The sequence below is a fragment of the Lepidochelys kempii genome, chromosome 24, assembly GCF_965140265.1.
Source record: "Lepidochelys kempii isolate rLepKem1 chromosome 24, rLepKem1.hap2, whole genome shotgun sequence".
Lineage (NCBI taxonomy): Eukaryota > Metazoa > Chordata > Testudines > Cheloniidae > Lepidochelys > Lepidochelys kempii.
Window position 1 is genome coordinate 7,817,989 of NC_133279.1, and position 17,429 is coordinate 7,835,417.

Consider the following 17,429-nt stretch of genomic DNA (forward strand, 5'->3'; position numbering starts at 1 on the left):
CGGGGCCAGACCAGCTGTTCCCTCGCCCACCTGGTGCCTCCAACCCCCGGCCGGCCCGGCTCCGCCCGCCCTGCCCCAGGCGGCCGGGGCGGGGCAGGGGGCAGACGGGCTCTCGCCGCCCGGCGGCTGGGCGCAGGCCGGCCCGGAGCGCGGTGCCAAAGGCAGGGGGCACCAGCGAGCCGGGCTCGGGGCTGCAGGGAACCGCGCGTGGCTCCGCCCGGGCCGGCCTCAGGTTTCCCCCGCCCCGGATCTCCTCCCTCCCCCGGCAGAGTCTATAGGGCCGGCGGCTCCGGTCCCACCCACAGTCCTGAGCCTCGGTCCCCGCACGCCTGCTGCGCTCCTGCGTCCCAGCCAAGGTGAGTCGGGATCCCCCAGCCCCTCCTGCAAAGAACTGACCGGGGGGGGGGCAAAGCCCCCACCTGCGGACACCCCCTGCGGGGGCTCTGGGCTGCCTTCCTGCCCCCCAGTCCCTCCTGCAGCGAACTGACCTGGGGGGACAAAGCCCCCACCTCCGGACACCCCCTGGGGGGCTTTGGGCTGCCTTCCTGCCCCCCCAGCTCCTCCTGCAGGGCACTAACCCCGGGGAGGGGTAAAGCCCCCATCTGTGGACATGCCCCAGCGTGGGGGGCTCTGAGCTTTCTTCTTGCCCCCCAGCCTGGATGCCTCAGCTGGACGGGGGCGGGGGAGGTGCCGCAGCTCTGCTCTCCCCCCCACCACCCCCCAGCCAGGAGTCGGAGCGCTGGGGTACCCCAGAGCCTGCTGCTGCAGGAATTGGGGGAGGCTGCAGAAGATGGATTTAGGAGAGGGGAGCCCTAGCCCTGCTGCCCCTGGGGATGGGGGGAGCATAATCCCAGCCGGGGCGCCCCAATCCAGCCCCTGTGGGGGTGGCACAATGCTGTGGTCACTCCCAGCACTGTAGCTGCTGCTGTTGTCCAGGAGCCCAGAGCGCCCAGGGCAGGGACACACACCCCGAGGAGCAGCAGCCTGGGGCGTCACTCATTCGGCAGGGAGGGCAGCCGCGGCGAGAGGGTCTGTCGGTCCGTCATGGGGGCAGAATTATCCGGGGCAGGCTTGTTACTATTATCTGCTGGTGCCACTTGTGGGGGCATCATCGATGTTCCCCCCCCCCAACACAGAAAGGGCTCTGGGACGTGTCCCCTCCCTGGGGTCCCGCTCGGGTGTGAATGTTGCCGTGGGACGGAGTGAAGTCTGCACTGGGATGGGATTCTGGGAGCTGCCGCTGGACCCCAGCTTTCTTTGGGAGGCTCAGGTGGATTAGACTTTTAGCATCTAGTGGGGCCCTGTCCTTGTGCCGAAGAGCCGGGCTTGTCGGTTTGTTCTGCACCCCTTTGCATGTGTTGCGTGGGGTGGGGTCTCTCCAGCCCCCTCTTCTTTCCATGCTCCCCTCTGCCCCACAGATCTTGGGTGTGTCTAACCAATGGCAAAGTGCGAAGGTTGCTTTGCTCTTCGGAGCACTCGGACCACGCCCCCTTTGCTAGTGCTCAGGATGGAGCCAAACCCACGCCTGGGGGAGCCCCGCTGCACGCAGGGGAGTCACCCCAAAGGGGGAATGTGCCCTGTGTGTGCATGAGTGTAGGTGAGGAACAGCTACTCACGCTACACAGTCCCATTCACGTCAGCCGCCAGTCGGAGCAAGGCCTTCGCGAGCTCATCGACTTTAAGATCAGAAGGGACCATCATGATCTGGTGTGGTCTGACCTCCTGGCACACTGCAGGCCACAGAACCTCTGACAGTCAGGACCAAATTACTCCCTGCTGCAGCGGGATGTGGGGTTCCACTGGTAACTCGCTGCCTGGGGTCTGCCGTGTCCGGAGCAGAACTGGTGCGAGCGTCCCACGGTCTGGGAAGCCTGGGCATGGCCCCTGCTCTCAGACACTGGGCAACCGGGAAGCGAGGGGACAGGCCCTTTCTGAGCTTTACAAGGGGATGCAAACAGCTTGAACACTTTCAATGGCTGCTGTGGGGCCAAGGGAGAGGCGCAAGAGAGCCAGATCGGTGCTCCCGCAAGGTACCCCAATGCGGTGCTTGCTATAGATAGTACAGCTGCCATAGAGCGAGCGAGCAAGACGGATCGATGGAGAAGAGAGAGAGGTGGTTACGTGCAGGGACGTGTAATCACAGCGTCGAAAGCCAGCCAGTTTTTACCACATGGGGCAGGTTCTGAGGACACGCTGTTCTTTTCCAGGTTTCAGAGCAGCAGCCGTGTCAGTCTGTATCTGCAAAAAGAAAAGGAGGATTTGTGGCACCTTAGAGACTAACAAATTTATTTGAGCTTAAGCTTTCATGAGCTACAGCTCACTTCATCGGATGCATTCATGTTCTTTTCCAAGCGCTGCTCAGACACTCCAAGGATCCAGGCTTCCAGCCGGAGTTGCTTTTCTTGCTGGGAGCCTGGTTTGATTCATAGATACCAAGGCCACTTCTCCTTTTGAACTAGAACAGATCTTTCTTTAAAAAAAAAACCCACCCAATCTTGAGATAAAAGTGGCTGGTGATGGAGAATCCACCCTGACTCCTGGTCAATTGTTCCAATGGTTAATTGTACTCACTTGTTAAAAATGTATGACGTATTTCAAATATTTGTTTGCCACCTCCCTGCTTGCTGCTCTCTCTCTGCACAGCGCCGGTTTCCTTGTTGGGGCTGGGCTGGGGTTGCCCTGCAGAGGGAGATGCCCTTTGGGAATGCTCCAGATGCTCCCCTGACTCATCCCAGTGGAATTGAGTTCCACCCATTTTGTGCCGGTGTGTGTGGGTAGGCTCCCATTCCTAAGAACCCAGACTTTGTCACTGGGCATGTCCCGGGCAGGGAGGGACGGAGAGCTGGGTCCGTGACTTGGCTGAATAACCCTTTGGGAAGAAGGCTCCCTCCCGCTTCACTCACAGTCTGGATTCCAGTCCAGTGCCTGCTCTGGGAAGGCTCCTTTCAATAGGATCTCTCTGATCTGCTCCTCAGAACCTGCCCTTGGGCTGGAGGCTGCCTCAGGCAGGATCTTAGGGGTGGTGTTGTTCTCAGACTGAGAATGGTGCACGCCCTGCCAGACTCTAGCGGACAGAACAATGCAGCGGAGCTGGCATGAGCCCCAGCTGACGATCCAGGAACAGAGGTCCTTTGAGGAGACTTGCATTCCAGCCCCCCTTCTTTCCTGGATCTGGAGGGATGGGCCTGCCACTCTGTTCCCGGGGCTTTTTCCAAGTGAAGTTCGAATGTGGAGCTGATGAGGGGCTCTGGCCAATTTTCCAGGCAAGCAGCCCCGAGCACAGTGGGCACAACTGCCAAGCTGGGCTGGGCTTCCTGTTTTTCCCATGGAGGTTTTCAGACACCAGCTGCAGATCTCAGGGCAAAGCAAATGCAGAACTAAGGAGGGCCAAGGGCCAGATCCTCAGCTGGTGCCAGTTGGCATTGACCTCAGTGGCACTATACTGATTCACACCAGCTGGGGATCTGGCCCACTGGCTTCAGTAGTGCTACAGGACAGTCCCCAGGCCTGGCAAGGAGCAGGCTGCAATCCTGCTGAGACAGACGCTGCTCTGAAAGGGAATACAAAAACCGCTCCGCTCTAAGGCAGCCCTGCTGTGTTTGGATAATTCAGTCCGAATGCTGTGTCCTTATTTATCATGTTGCATCCGAAGACCTCACAGGAGAGGCAGCATTTAACAGATGGGGAAATCGAGGCACGGAGCCTCACTCCGTGGTCGCATGGGCGGAGTCAGAAATAGAACCTGGAGTCCTGCCCCCCAGCCATGTGCTGTAACCAGTAACCATCCCAGAGCCAGGAATAGAACCCAGAAGCCCTGTCTCTGCACTTCTCTAACCACTCCCACCAGGAAAGAGAACCCAGGAGTTCTGGCTCTCAGTCCATTGCTCTAATTACTAGGCCACACAGCTATTACTAGACATCCTTGTGTCCACTCTTGACATTTTATGGCCAGTTTTACAATATTTGGTGTTTTACTCAAAGCCCCAGTTTCTGGAGCCATGGCCCAGAGCCTCAAAGGTATTTAGGCCCCTAACTCCCATTGATTGGTTGATTTCAGGATCTGGGACCATGAGAACCTGAGCTTTCTTTTTTTTAAAAAAAGATGCTTTCTGGACAACAACTAGAGCGTCCCTGAGGTAGGGCCTCTGCTTTGGAAAATGTGGGCCTTCCCCCCTCTGGGCCTCGGTCATGTGGGCTAATGACACTAACCCTCCTCTGCAAAGTGCTTTGAGATCTGCAGATGCAAGCCGTATAGAAGAGCTCAGTGTTGTTATGATCCGTGCTTCCCAAATGGGATTTAACTGGGAGATTCGTCTTTTTCTTCCAGTGATTTGCAACAGACTATCCAGGGGCTGTCTCTTTGCTATGTATTTGTACAACACCTAGCATGGCTGGGCCCTTGCCGACAACTGGGCTACTAGATGCTACTGCTATACAAACGGATCATCCTAGTGCAACTCACTAGAAGGGGACATTTTGCTATCGTGCTTACCTGACCCCCATGGCTGTAGTATCTGAGCATCTCCCAATCTTTGGTGTATTTATCCTCACAGCGCCCATTTTACAGATGGGAAACTGAGGCAACGAGGAGCTAAGTGACCCACACAGGAAGCCTGTGGTGAGGCAGGGACTTGAACCCAGGGCTTTCAAGTGCCAGGCTAGCGTCTGACCGAGAATGGGTGGTGTCAGGGTTCCCTCCCCACTCTGAACTCTGGGGTACAGATGTGGGGACCCGCATTAAAGACCCCCCCTAGCTTATATTTCACCAGCTTAGGTTAAAAACTTCCCCAAGGCACAAATTCCTTTCCTTGTCCTTGGATGGTATTGCTGCCACCACCAAGTGATTTAAACAAACATTCAGGGAGGGGCCACTTGGAGCCATATCCCCCAAGCCCCTTCACCCCCTTTCCTGGGGAGGCTTGAGAATAATATACCAACCAATAGGTTAACAAGGTGAGCACAGATGCTTGGGTTTTCAGGGAGGGGCCACTTGGAGCCATATCCCCCAAGCCCCTTCACCCCCTTTCCTGGGGAGGCTTGAGAATAATATACCAACCAATAGGTTAACAAGGTGAGCACAGATGCTTGGGTTTTTAGGACACTAAAAACCAATCAGGTTCTTAAAAGAAGAACTTGATTATAAAGAAAAAAGTCAACAAAGCACCTCTGTAAAATCAGGATGGAAGGTCATTTTACAGGGTAATAAAAAGATTTAAAACGCAGAGGATTCCCCTCTAGGCTCAACTTCAAAGTTACAAAACAGGAATAAATCTCCCTCTTAGCATAGGGAAAATTCACAAGCTAAAACAAAAGATAATCTAATGCATTTCCTTGCTATTGCTTACAATTTCTGGAATTTTAGCTGTATCATTTCCGTAGGAGCTGGGTTACCTGCTTGGTCTCTCTCTTTGTCCTGAGAGGGAACAAAAAAAGAGCACAAACAAAATCTTCCCCCAGCTTTGAAAGTATCTTCTTTCCCCATTGGTCCTTCTGGTCAGGAGTCAACTAGGTTAATTGAACTGATTAACCCCTTACATGTAAGTGATTCTGTACCTCTGGCCAGGAGGGGCTTGATGTTACTGCATACATAAAGGTGGTTACCTTTCCCTTTATATTTATGACAGGTGGGAAGGGGTCTCCGTGAAGAGCTTTGTCCCTGGCGTTCCCCTCCCCGTCCCCAGGCTGGTTGGGTGTCATCCTGCGCAGTTCCTCTGCTATCTGTCCCCAGCTTTGGTGGCTGTGCTGACTGTTTGAGGCAGCAGAAAACCCACCAGCCCAGGACAGGTTGATCCTGCTCCTGGATGGAGATGGAACAACCTGAGTCATTTCCTCAGAGGCTCTGCTGGCTACTTTTCAGCAGGGCTGGAAAATACTAGCTCAGGCCTGGCAGGGGCAGGGAGGACACCCTGGGATGGGGGGTGGGTGGGGTGTGGTGACCTGCAGTGCTCCAGTGTGGACTGCAGTTTCAGGGGGAGAGGAGAACCTGGCCAGAAACAACAGAGTCCTGTTTATCACACATCAGGATTATTTTTCCATCCTGCCCTGGGTTTATTTTTCCATCCCGCCCTGTCAGCAAACAAACCCTGCCTGCGTGGGGCCCCAGCAAACTCCCACCGCTGGGATGGGGCTGGAGCTTTAGATGCTGTTTCATTGTATTTGCTCAGACGCTCTCATTGTAGGCTTTGCCCTGCCCTGGGTTGGACAGGCAGGGGCCAAACACAGCTCCCAAGGAATACTGGCTTGGCTGCATCCCTCCTGTCTTGCTGATTGTCACCCACCTGTTACACAACTGGAATTGGGGAGTTTTTCCCTTGCTACGGGCCTCTCACTTCCCACCCCAGCCTCTATTCTAAAGGATGGCATGAGCACCGCATCCATGGGAAATGGACCAGAGAGAACAATATGGCCTGAGGGAATAGATGAGTTGGGGCCCTCATTGGAGACGGGTCTGCATCAGGACCTCAAGCCACGCTTCTCTCCCAGTTTCAGAGTCGTATCACTTCCAAGTGCCCCGTTCGACTGGCCACGGTACCAGGATCTCCACAGCTAGAAGCATGAGATGCGACAGCCCAACCTAAACCTCTCTAGCTGGCCGTGTAACATGCTCTCGCACCCACTCCACAGTGGGTCACACAGGGATAACACAGGAACAGCGGAGAATGGCAGGTCGGTCCCCACGCCAGATGGTGGCCATGTGGTCAGAGGAGCTGAACTCGGCGGCTGGAATCTCATCACAGCAGCTGGTAGGATTCTGCAACCATCAAGCTCGACCCCAGACGGGACGCCCGGCCTGAACTCCAACCCCCTCAGTTCATCTCTGGCCTGACGCTGCCAGACATTCACCTACGAAGGGGGTCAAGGACCCAATTGCTTTGATTTCGGAGCCTGCCCGATCCCCTCTGCCTGCCCTTCGGGGTTTTCCTCTTTCTCCCAAGGCCGAATGGCAAAACAACTTCCCGGAAAGACTGCAGTAGCTCGGATCGGCAGAGATAGAGGAGAGGCGGCTGGTGCTCGCTCCCATCTCCTCGCGAGGAGTCTGCGCGAGGCGAAGTGGCCCAGGAGGGGCCGAGATTACGGCCCCCAAAAGATAATATTGAGCTCTTAGGCGCGGCCTGTTGGCCAGGTTTTGCGCCCTGAGCTTGGAGTGATGGCAGGGCTCTGCTAATTCACCCCAAGGGGCGAGAGGACAGGGGAGAACTGCCGAATGCCGTGGGCAATAGCATGACCAGTGTCGCAGGCGGGCGCCAGGCAGAAGTCGCCCCTAGGAAGGAGCAAGTGTCCGCCATGAAGCGGGCTGTTAACTCCTGCATCCGTGCCCTAGAACTCGTGCAACTCGTGCATCCGCCTTTGCAATGGAACAGCAGAGGACGGGGACCACGGGGACCATGTCTTCCGAAGGGGGCCAAAATAACGGTCCTCGGGGAGGAGGAAAAATGGCAGCTGTGAGCGTGGTGAGATTTTTTTGGTGGCTGTCCTTAAAAGCCGAGAACAGGCTGAGGGCCTCTTTGGTGCAGCTCCAAAGCCATCACAAATGCCCAGCTGGGCCAACAACTGCCTGGCAAAGGAACGAGGCCTGGGCAGAGCAGGCGGCATGCCCCGTGCACTGGCTGCCGGCTCCCTTCATTTATCCCACTGTACCCTGGGGGAGGCCGGAAACGTTTCCCCCAACGCTGAGCACTTGGAACTAACATCCCTCAGACTTCAGAGTCTTCCAGAGAAATCCCTGCTCGCCGGATGGGAGCAGGCTGGGTGCCAGGTCCGTACCCCGCCCCCACAGACCCCTTGGCGCGTCTCAATGCTCAGGGATGACGCGGTTCGCTCCTGATCCCTTCCAAGGGGCTCAGAGCAGCGCGTGGCGCAGGGAGGGGATGTGCGTGTGGGGGACTCGCTGTGCACTAGTGGAATCGCTTGTACCTCATGTTTGTTGGCACACGGATGCGCTGAGTGTCTGCGGGGCTCCTTTCCCTAGGGTCCCCGATGGAGGGCAGCAGCTGTTAACACCCCTGGGGGCATGTAGCCCAGAAGGCAGTCCTTCCCCTCCCTTTGCATTCCTCTGGGTGGGGTGGGGAGCGCACACGCCTTGTGATCAGCTCTCTGAGGCCTGCCGAGCATGTGGTTGACGTTGGGGGGTGATTTTGCTCTCTGGGAGGCGTTCTTGGCCAAAGTCCCTTGGCTCCCCAGAGGAGGAAGCTGCTGCTCAGCTTGCAGCAATCTGCTGCCCACTCTGGAACGGATTCCCTTGAGCAAACTTTTTAACCCTTACCCTGCCAGCGGAGCCTTCATGCTGGCGAATTCTCCATGGCGCTGTCCATCCCGAGGTGCTGCGGGTTGGCTCATCCGTTATCCCAGCCCATCAAGCGTCCCCGTCGCTCTCCCACCAACACGCCCCGCCCACATACTCAGGGGACCCCCTCTGGAGGTTGGAGAGGGAGTTCTCTGCTGGGACAGGAGGACACATTATAAGGATGCTCTCCGTGCCGGGAATGTTTGGCCACTAAGAAAGGGACTGAGACCCAGCAAACACGTTGCACGTGAGACACACCCAGCATCAGTGAGATGTTGTTACTGATGTATTTGCACCAGATGACCAGGGAAAGAGAGGTTCCATGTCCCATTCACACTTCCTCAAGCCAGCTGGTTCCCTCTGTCTGTCGTCTTTCATCTATCTCTACTTTTTAAAGGAAGGAGCATCCCAAGGCATGTTACCATGTACACCATCGAGACAGGGCTATATTCTTGTAAAACACCAACAAGGGATCCCGGCAGAAAAGCTGCTTTCACCCACAGCAAAGATGGCTCGAGGAGGACTTTTTTAAAGAGCTTTGGAAGCGATTACTCTTCCCCCACCCCTGGAGGCCCTACTCATGGGATTGCAGCATTTGCTCCACGCCCCTGTTCTCACTTCTCTTCGCTACCCAGCAGTGTACGAGGCAGTTGGATTTGGCAATGGATCAAAGTCTCCCGTTCCTGGTGGGGGGCAGAGAAAGGAATCTTCCCTTGAAAGACTTTGCTTTGACAATTCATAAAAAAAATCCACAGCGTTTACCAACCAGCCTTGCTTTCCCTACTGACTCTGGTCAAGTCTTTCTGTTAAGCTTGCTCTCCAGACATCCGCTGCTCCGTATGGCTGTGTAGTGTACAGGGTAACCAGTTTGGGGACACACATGCTGCTAGGCATGGCTCCTGGGTATTTTAAGACCTGTCAGGTTTCTCCTTAGCCTGGACATGCATCTCAGCTATACACCCACTCCACTAGTTGCATCCTGCTCACCCCCAAATTACCCCAGGAAATAGAAATCGTCTTTACTTCCTGTCCCAAGCTGCTGTGAATCACATATTCATAGATGCTAGAGAGGGGGAGGGGGCGAGAAGCCCTCTTACATCACCCACTCCATCCCCTCTCAGGGGGATTGATCGCTGTGGGACATTCTCTAATGTCTTGCTGCATAGCGTTACCATGAGTTGATAAACAGCTGCCATGTTCCACCCCAGAGGTGATTGCATTTTAGTGGTGGGAGAAGTGTTCCTGGAATATACAGGCTGGAAATCTGCCCTAGGATACGTGCGCTGGCAGCTTTTGGCTCATAATTTTATTAAGTAGTTTGCAGAGATTGTTGAGCTCCTAAGGATCTTGCTACGAAAGGCATAAGATAGGAAAATCAGCTGTTAGCCGTGTCTTTTGCTTTTATATTAAGCTTGTCTCAGGTGAGTTTCATGGGGATTTATATTTTGAACAATTAACTGTGGCTCAAAGCACAAGTTCTTGACCTTGACTCAGGAATAAGGGGATAAAATTCCATGTCCTGGTCCTGTGCTAGGTCAGATTAGATGATCATAATGGACCTTTCTGGCTCTGAAATCTACGAATCTCTCCGCAGTACGTTATGAGTCAGTTTTTAACCCAGGGGCAGGCAAACTTTTTGGCCTGAGGGCTGCATCGGGTTTCGGAAATTGTATGGAGGGCCGGTTAGGGGAGGCTGTGCCTCCCCAAACAGCCAGGCGTGGCCTGGCCCCCGCCCCCTACATTTGCCCCCTGATGCCCCCCCCACCCCAGGACCCCTGCCCCATCCAACCCCTGACCGCCCCTGGGACCCCCGCCCCGACTGCCCCCCCCGAGACCCCTGCCCCCATTCAACCCCCCCATTCCCCGCCCTCTGACCGCCCTGACCCTTATCCACACCCCCGCCCCCTGACCATCCCCTTGAACTTCCCTGCCCTCTATCCAAACCCCCTGCTCCCTGCCCCCTTACCGCGCTGCCTGGAGCCAGCCACACACTGCGCTGCACAGATCACCGAGCTGCGCTGCCCCAGGACCTCACAGCCCCCCGCCCAGAGGATTGTGCCAGAGGCACAGAGAGCTGAGGCTGTGGGGAGGGGTACAACAGGGGAGGGGCCGGGGGCGAGCCTCCCGGGCCAGGAGCTCAGGGGCCGGGCAGGAGGGTCCCGCGGGCTGAATATGGCCCACGGGCCGTAGTTTGCTCACCTCTGTTCTAACCATTTCTCACCAGTGCTTTAACCCAGGGTTTCCCTTGAAAATACCTAAACCATCTCTAAAGTTTCAAGGCATCAGGCGACCTGGACAGAAATAGCTGGGAGACGTAGTCGTTTCCCTAGTGCTGGAACACGAAAGAAAAATCACAGCGATTGTCCAGTCACTCCCCCATTTTCTAATTTAAACCAAACTCTCCACGCTGCCCCCATCCAAAGCAGGTTTTTGTCCCATAAACTGTATTGTGAGTTAGGAGAGTATAGTTCCCCTGGTACATTTTGTTCTCCTTTTGGTGTTCTAGAATGTCCTGCCTTTGGGGTGAGACTGTGTATTGTATCAGTTTGATCGGGGGTTAACTGCTGAGGCGGGAAGGAATTTATTGTGCAATGAAATCCTTCGCTCCAGCTGCACAAGCCAGCGACTGTGAGCATCGTGCCGAGCAGAGCTAAAATGGGAAGGAAGTCCAGAGGTTTGGACGTTGATCCGACCTTTATCCCAACTCTCCTGGCCTCTCCAGCGTCTGCCTCTCTGTATCCCAGCAGTTCTCCACCCCCTCTAAAAACTAGGCAGATGTAGAAATACGACAACGTTGGCAACAGGTTTTTGAACCCACGGAAAGTTTCCATTCGGGTCTGAGCGCTCAGAACCCACAGGGATGGCTGCCTGCGGGAGTAAGAACCTAACTAGCTAGCAGCTTTGGCAGATGTGTTAGAAACGAGGCACCGGTTTTTAATCATAAGGGTGCAAACTACTGAGGGGAACAGTGGATTCTCCATGTCGTGATGTCTTCAGATCCAGCCTGGAGGCCGTTCTGGAAGATGCGTTAGTCAAACGTTATTGGGCTCAATACAGGGGTAGAAGGGTAAAGCTCTGTGGCCTGCAATATTCAGGAGGTGAGAACAGATGATCTAATGGGGACCCTTCTGACCTCGAAAGCTACGAATCCGAACGGCACAGCCCACGTCCCTCATAGTAATTAGCATGGGGGGGTCCTGCTCCTTGGGATAAAACTGAGTTCAGCTATTGAGACAAAACAAAGCTAACTGTTGTCTGTGCTATTTCTCTCCGCTTGGGCAGGCTCAAAAGACCCGCGCAAAGATGCCATCTCAGATGGAACATGCCATGGAGACGCTGATGTTCACCTTCCACAAATTCGCCGGTGACAAGAACTACCTGACGAAAGAAGATCTCCGGGTGCTGATGGACAAGGAGTTCCCTGGGTTTTTGGATGTGAGTCAGAAATGCCGATAAGCTCATTTGCTGATTAATCCCTTCTGTCACGGTCCATTGAGGGACTTGGCTCGTCCCAGTGGCTGGTGATTTGGGGGCGGGGGGGCGACGCTCATCCCTCCAGGCCAGGACTGAGCAGTGATGCTCCAGGGTGGTGCTAGGGGGCGCTGTGCAGCTGGAAGCACCTTCAGAGGCAAAATTAAGGTCCCAACCGGTTTATACTTTAGCTGGTTTTTACAAGTCAGGGTAAGGTGTTCAGGTACCATATCAGAGAAGTCAGACAGAGCAGGGAGGACGGGCAAATGGACTAGATGGGACAGGACAGACAAGGGTCAAAAAAGAAAGAGCATAGGATCCAGACAGACAGAGTCCCGGTCAAATTCCAGGTTGAGTGATTATAATTTTTCCAGCTAAACTCTCACTGCAAATGAAGAAACTATTCTGCCCTCAAAATGAGGGCACGACCCAGCTGGCCTCTCGGTGCTGCCGCAGTAGCCATGTAAAATAATGCTCGGACGATTTCCCCTCCGAAAAATTCTTCTTTGACTCGCTCAATCAAAGCCAGCTATGGAATTTAGCCCTTCAGCTTGCTGTTTGTTCACGTCAAAGGAAGCCACGTGGCAAAGGCAGCTGACTGGCTTTGAAAACCTCAGCCTGGGTGCATGGCTGTTGGCGTAAGCTGGCTGCCAGGCTTCTCCCCAGAGGTGGCTGCATTTCCCCAGTATGGGATAGGCTTTAGGGGGGAGGTGTGGTGGGCTCCTTCCTGCTTCACTGCTGCCTTTGAAGCGGAGGGAGGGGAGGGGCCAGGATGAATGAGGAGGAGCTGTCTCTGGGCTGAGATCTGCCCTGTTACCCCAGGGCAACTCCACCTCGAGTCCCTACGGGTTGCACTGGAGAATTTGGCCCTCCGGCTTCTAGCCCCAAGATGCTCTCACTCTTGTCTCTCGAAAAGGCCTGATCATATTGAAGCCAGTGGCCACGTTCCCATGGCTTTGGATTGGCCCCGGCATTGGGTTTGAAAACTCCCAGCTGCGGCACGGAGAGGCAAGTGGCCCCTTCGCCCCCTCCCAGCCCCTGTGGCATTCATGCACCGCGGAAGCCAGGACTCACAACCGCCTCCAGCAGAGGAGGCTCTGCAGGGGTGGGGTCACTGCTGCACTCGATTCCCTGCCATTTATCAGCTCGCGGGTGACACAGACAATGTGGAGAGACTCTGGGCAGTGTGTTCCCTTCCTGATAAATGATGCATCGTCCAAGACAATAGCATTTTGGTAACAGCCTGCTATGTGCTGGGCTATTAATAACCCTGCAGCCTGGTGCACTGCGTTCTCCCTGCTCCTTGGCTGTCCAAAGCAAGAAGACGGCTGCAGGACAGACCTGTGAGAATGGCAGGTGGGCAACACTCCCCCCTCCTGCCCCCCAGTAAATCTCCCGAGCACCCAGCTGCGATCCTGTAACTGAGGAATGACACAATGTCTGAGCAGTGACTGGAGTCGCCTCTCAGGAGGTGTAATACAGCATGAATAACATGGAGCAGTTAAGTGACTTGCCCAGGATCAGACAGTTAGTCAGTGGCAGAATTGGAAATACGACCCAGGAGCCCAGGCTCCCAAACCCCCGCTCTCACCATTAGGCAATACTCCCTCCCGGGGCTAGGCATCCCAAGGTTCTTGTAGATAACTGTCTTCCCTGCCTGTGCGTCTAGCGTTCACAGAGGCCAGGTTATTGTGCAAGCTGGTGTGGGTGGCACAGGCTGATATAATCAGAGATTGGTATTTAATGCTCCAGCCCCCGGGTATCCATCCCACTATGTGGATGCATATTGAGATCATCGGCAATTAACCAGTGCTCTGTAGTCCTCCCGTTACCCCCTGCCCCAGGGATACAGTCACCTCCATGGCAGGGCCTCACCTGCAGCTGGCATAAGCAGGTGCCATCCAGTGGCATTGCTCCTGCGAACCCCCAAGGCTGGATGTGGCCCATCCCCTGTAACTGATCTAGTCTGGGTTTTCAGAGGCACCTAAATCCCATGGGCTGTCAAGGACAGCTGTGTGCCTAACTCCCTTCAAAGCCCCAGCCTTGCTTTTACCGCCACGAGAGCAATCAGAGACATGGGGCCAGCTTCTGATCCCAGCGGCACCGGCGTAGATCCAGAATGAATGCAGGGACAGGACTGAGGTTGCTGTAGGGGATGTATTCTGATCTCAGGTACCCCGGTGTAATTCTCGAATGACGCCCTCGAGGTCCACGTTGACACCAATATTTGGGAGATCTGAACCTGTGCTTGGTCCTCTCACCTAATTCAGTGCTTGGCTCCTTGCTGAGGCGCATCACACCCTGTCAGTCCAGGTGTATGGGGTAGAGAGCAGAGCTAAGAGGTCCTCGGCTGGAGTGGCAACAGCCTGGAGCATCTGGAACACACACGCTGCTGCTTATCACGCACAGCCGGGCTCACGGCTTGGGGTTCTGTTTCCTCAGTCTGTAAAGCAAACACTGTGGTTGCTTGCAGATGGTGGGCCGGGCGCAGAGCTCACCAGCCATTGCTTTGTGTGAACCCACTGGATAAGCTTGGCGGGTGGCCTGGATGCACAGAGTTTATTTGTCTATTTGTTTATTGCAAGCCATGGGGCAAAAGGTTCCTCCCACCTGCATCCTCCAGACCCCTTGTGCTTGGACTCAGGGGGCCCAGGCCTCGGTACAGGGTGAAATTTCACTGCCAGAGCACAGAAATCGATGTCCTCCAGGATCACATCCAGAATGTCTCATTAGAAGAGATCCTAGAAACCAGAGCGAAAAGCCCATGTCCCCAGCCCTGGGCGCGCGCACTCCTTGCAATGCATGTGCCAGCTTTAAATGTCTCCTTCCTCTGCCTGGGAGACCGTCCCATTGCAACAGATCCTGCAGGAAACAGTACCTGCCATTCATTCTAAGTGCTGCGCGCCTACATCACAGTTAGCATTCACACTACATTGGAGCAATGCCACTGTGGATTTACCACCCCCACCCCCCAATCGAAAGACAAAATATACAGGAACTTACCTATCAAGACACTGGAAATCTGAGGAGTGGGGACTAGGGCTCAGGACTCCTGGCATCTGTTTCCTTCTCTAGGAAAGGAATGTTTGGACAGTGGTTCGAGCAGGGGTTCTAGTTCCAGGTCTGCTACTGACTCACTGTATGACCCTGCCCAAGTCACTTAACTGCCCTGTCATTCAGTTTCCCACTCATAAAGTTCACCTGCCTCCCAGAGATGTGCAGTGAGCCTTGGTGAAAGGTTGTGATGCGCTCTGAGATCCTTCAGCAGCCCAGAAGTGTAAAATGGTGCTATTGATTTCCCTGGAAACTTTCTTCAAGACTCATTTTAAATACTCAAACACTGAGCATTGCCGCTGTCCCTACCTGAGATCTGAACCCTCAAGAGCACACTGAGAAGCTATTAGCACTTGTGCCCCTTCACGGACCAGGACCCCGTTGTGCTGGGCACGACAGGATGATTTTGGATGGTAGAGCTGAGAATAATGAGAGGACATTAAGAAAAAGGAAACTTAGGTGAAGGCAGGACAAGTTTCCAGACACTGAACCAGATCCTCAATTGGTGTAAATCTGCCTAGATTCATTGACTTTAACAGAGCAACACTGATTGACATCAACAGAGAGTCTGGCCCGGTGAGAGCTGCCTAGGAGGTGATCCATCTAAACTCTTGTGGTTCAGGCCATGAGCTAACCTCTAAGTGATGGGGTTTGGAGGAGATTTTCCCTGGTAGCAGGTTATCCCATCATCAGTTCAGGCTCTCTTGCATCTGCCTGTGAAGCAGCTGGTGCTGGAGACAGAATACCGGGCTCGGTGGGCCCTGATCTGCTCTCTTCTGACAGTCCTCATGTTCCCACGGGATGTAGTGAAAGCTACATGACTTCAGACATTTAAAAGCACTAAGAAATGTACCACTGGGTCCGGTCGTGGGTGGGGAAGAGACTAAATGATCTACTAGGTGCTTGATCACATGCCTAACGGAAACCGGCAGCTGTGGGTTCCAAGCCTCCCCAGGGCAAGGAGCCCGCAGGAACCACAGCTTCATCAGTACGTCGTGCACGCAGCCCGCAGCGCTCAGAGGGCTGGGCCCATTGGCGTCCTTAGCTCCGGCCGCGGGGGGTGAAAGGAGAAGCATTTTTGAAAGCTAGTTTACATTCGCTGCTCAGCGTTTGTATCTCGCTCAGGACGGGAGCGTTGCCTGATGTGTGCTACGCAAGGAAGAGACTCACGCCAGCACAGGGTCTGAAATCCACATGTGCACCCCTTGAGCTTCTGTACAGGGCGGGGGGAGTTTTACTGCTAGTCACCGTGGTTCAGCATGGGATATAGGCCAGTCAGTTTCGGGGGAATGCACCGGCCTGTCTGAGTTATGAACACTGCAGGGAGTGGAGGGAGAAAGAGTTTGAAGCTAAATTAAGATTGTTGTTAGTTATTACCGGGGCTTGGGGGTGTTCAATGCACCAATAAGGAGACTGCCCACGACCCAAGGAACTTGCAGGGTTTTAGGGCCCCAATTCCAAGCTGATTCATGAAGGCAGCCCCTCCCATCCACTCAGATTGGAGCCTGAAAGACCGGCACAGGGAAACTAGGATGTATGGGGAATGTCAGAGCAGGGAGAAAGTGGAAAGACTGGGCAGCATGTGTCTTTTTAAAGAGATGCCCAGATGCCACAATGATGGGCACTATACAAAGCCCCACACAGATAAGCTATGGAAACACTGAGATGGATGGAAGGATGAACAGATAGATGATGGGATGTGGAGCCACTGGGATGGACAGAGGGATGGATGGATATGGAGCCAGTGGGATGGAGGGATGAACAGATAGATGAAGGGATATGGAGTCAGAGGGATGGATGGATGGATGGATATGGAGCCCCTGGGATGGACAGAAGGATGGATGGATGGATATGGAGCCAGTGGGACAGAGGGATGAACAGATAGATGATGGGATAGGGAGCCACTGGGATGGACAGAGGGAGGGATGGATATGGAGCCAGTGGGACGGGGGGATGAACAGATAGATGAAGATCTATGGAGCCACCAGCATGGATGGACACACAAACAGGCTCCCACGCTCTTGCTACGAAGCAGATTCAGCCAGGAGAAAATTCAGCTCCATTTACTCACAGCCCCCCTCTGCTTTTTCTTTCATGTATTTTCCCTTCCCAGAACCAGAAAGACCCCATGGCTGTGGATAAAATCATGAAGGACCTAGACCAGTGCCGGGACGGCAGAGTCGGCTTCCAGAGCTTCTTCTCGCTAGTGGCTGGGCTGACCATCGCGTGCAACGACTACTTTGTGGTACACATGAAGCAGAAGGGGAGAAAATGAAGAGGTGACAGGAGACACCCCCCTCCCCCCGCCTAACTCCTAAACCCCGAGCCATATAAAGAGGGCCATATTGAGGCCTGGATCTGAGCTCCCAGCTGGCCACTGACACCAATGGAAAGTTGGGCATGTGGATCAAGGACGCAATGTGACCCTCTGAATGTGCAAACAGACTCACGAGTTGCCATATAACAGGCAAGAGAGAGCCTGCTATCCCCGCCCCAGAGCAGCTTATGATTTCTATATTGTATCCATGCCTTGCCTTACAATAAAGAATCCCTCCCTTTGTTTTTTTTTTAAATCCCAACAGCATATAGTTTTTTTTCTCTGCACCGGCCTTGTCTGATC

At 54.5% G+C, this 17,429-nt stretch overlaps 1 protein-coding gene across 1 annotated transcript; it reads left to right on the forward strand.

The window, feature by feature from the left end:
* The first annotated feature begins 207 nt into the window (after positions 1-207).
* On the forward strand, positions 208-17,388 carry S100A10 (S100 calcium binding protein A10). The gene is made up of 3 exons (XM_073323453.1): positions 208-356; positions 11,567-11,719; positions 16,923-17,388. Exons 2-3 carry the CDS (start codon positions 11,588-11,590, stop codon positions 17,082-17,084), a joined length of 294 nt encoding a protein of 97 aa, XP_073179554.1. The 5' UTR covers positions 208-356; positions 11,567-11,587; the 3' UTR covers positions 17,085-17,388.
* The last annotated feature ends 41 nt before the right edge of the window (positions 17,389-17,429 follow it).

Excerpts from the sequence above, each read along its gene's own strand:
- S100A10 (XM_073323453.1), top strand. The coding sequence starts at position 11,588 with ATGCCATCTCAGATGGAACATGCCATGGAGACGCTGATGTTCACCTTC. Across the intron at positions 11,720-16,922 it reads AGTTCCCTGGGTTTTTGGAT|AACCAGAAAGACCCCATGGC; the intron begins GTGAGTCAGAAA and ends TTCCCTTCCCAG.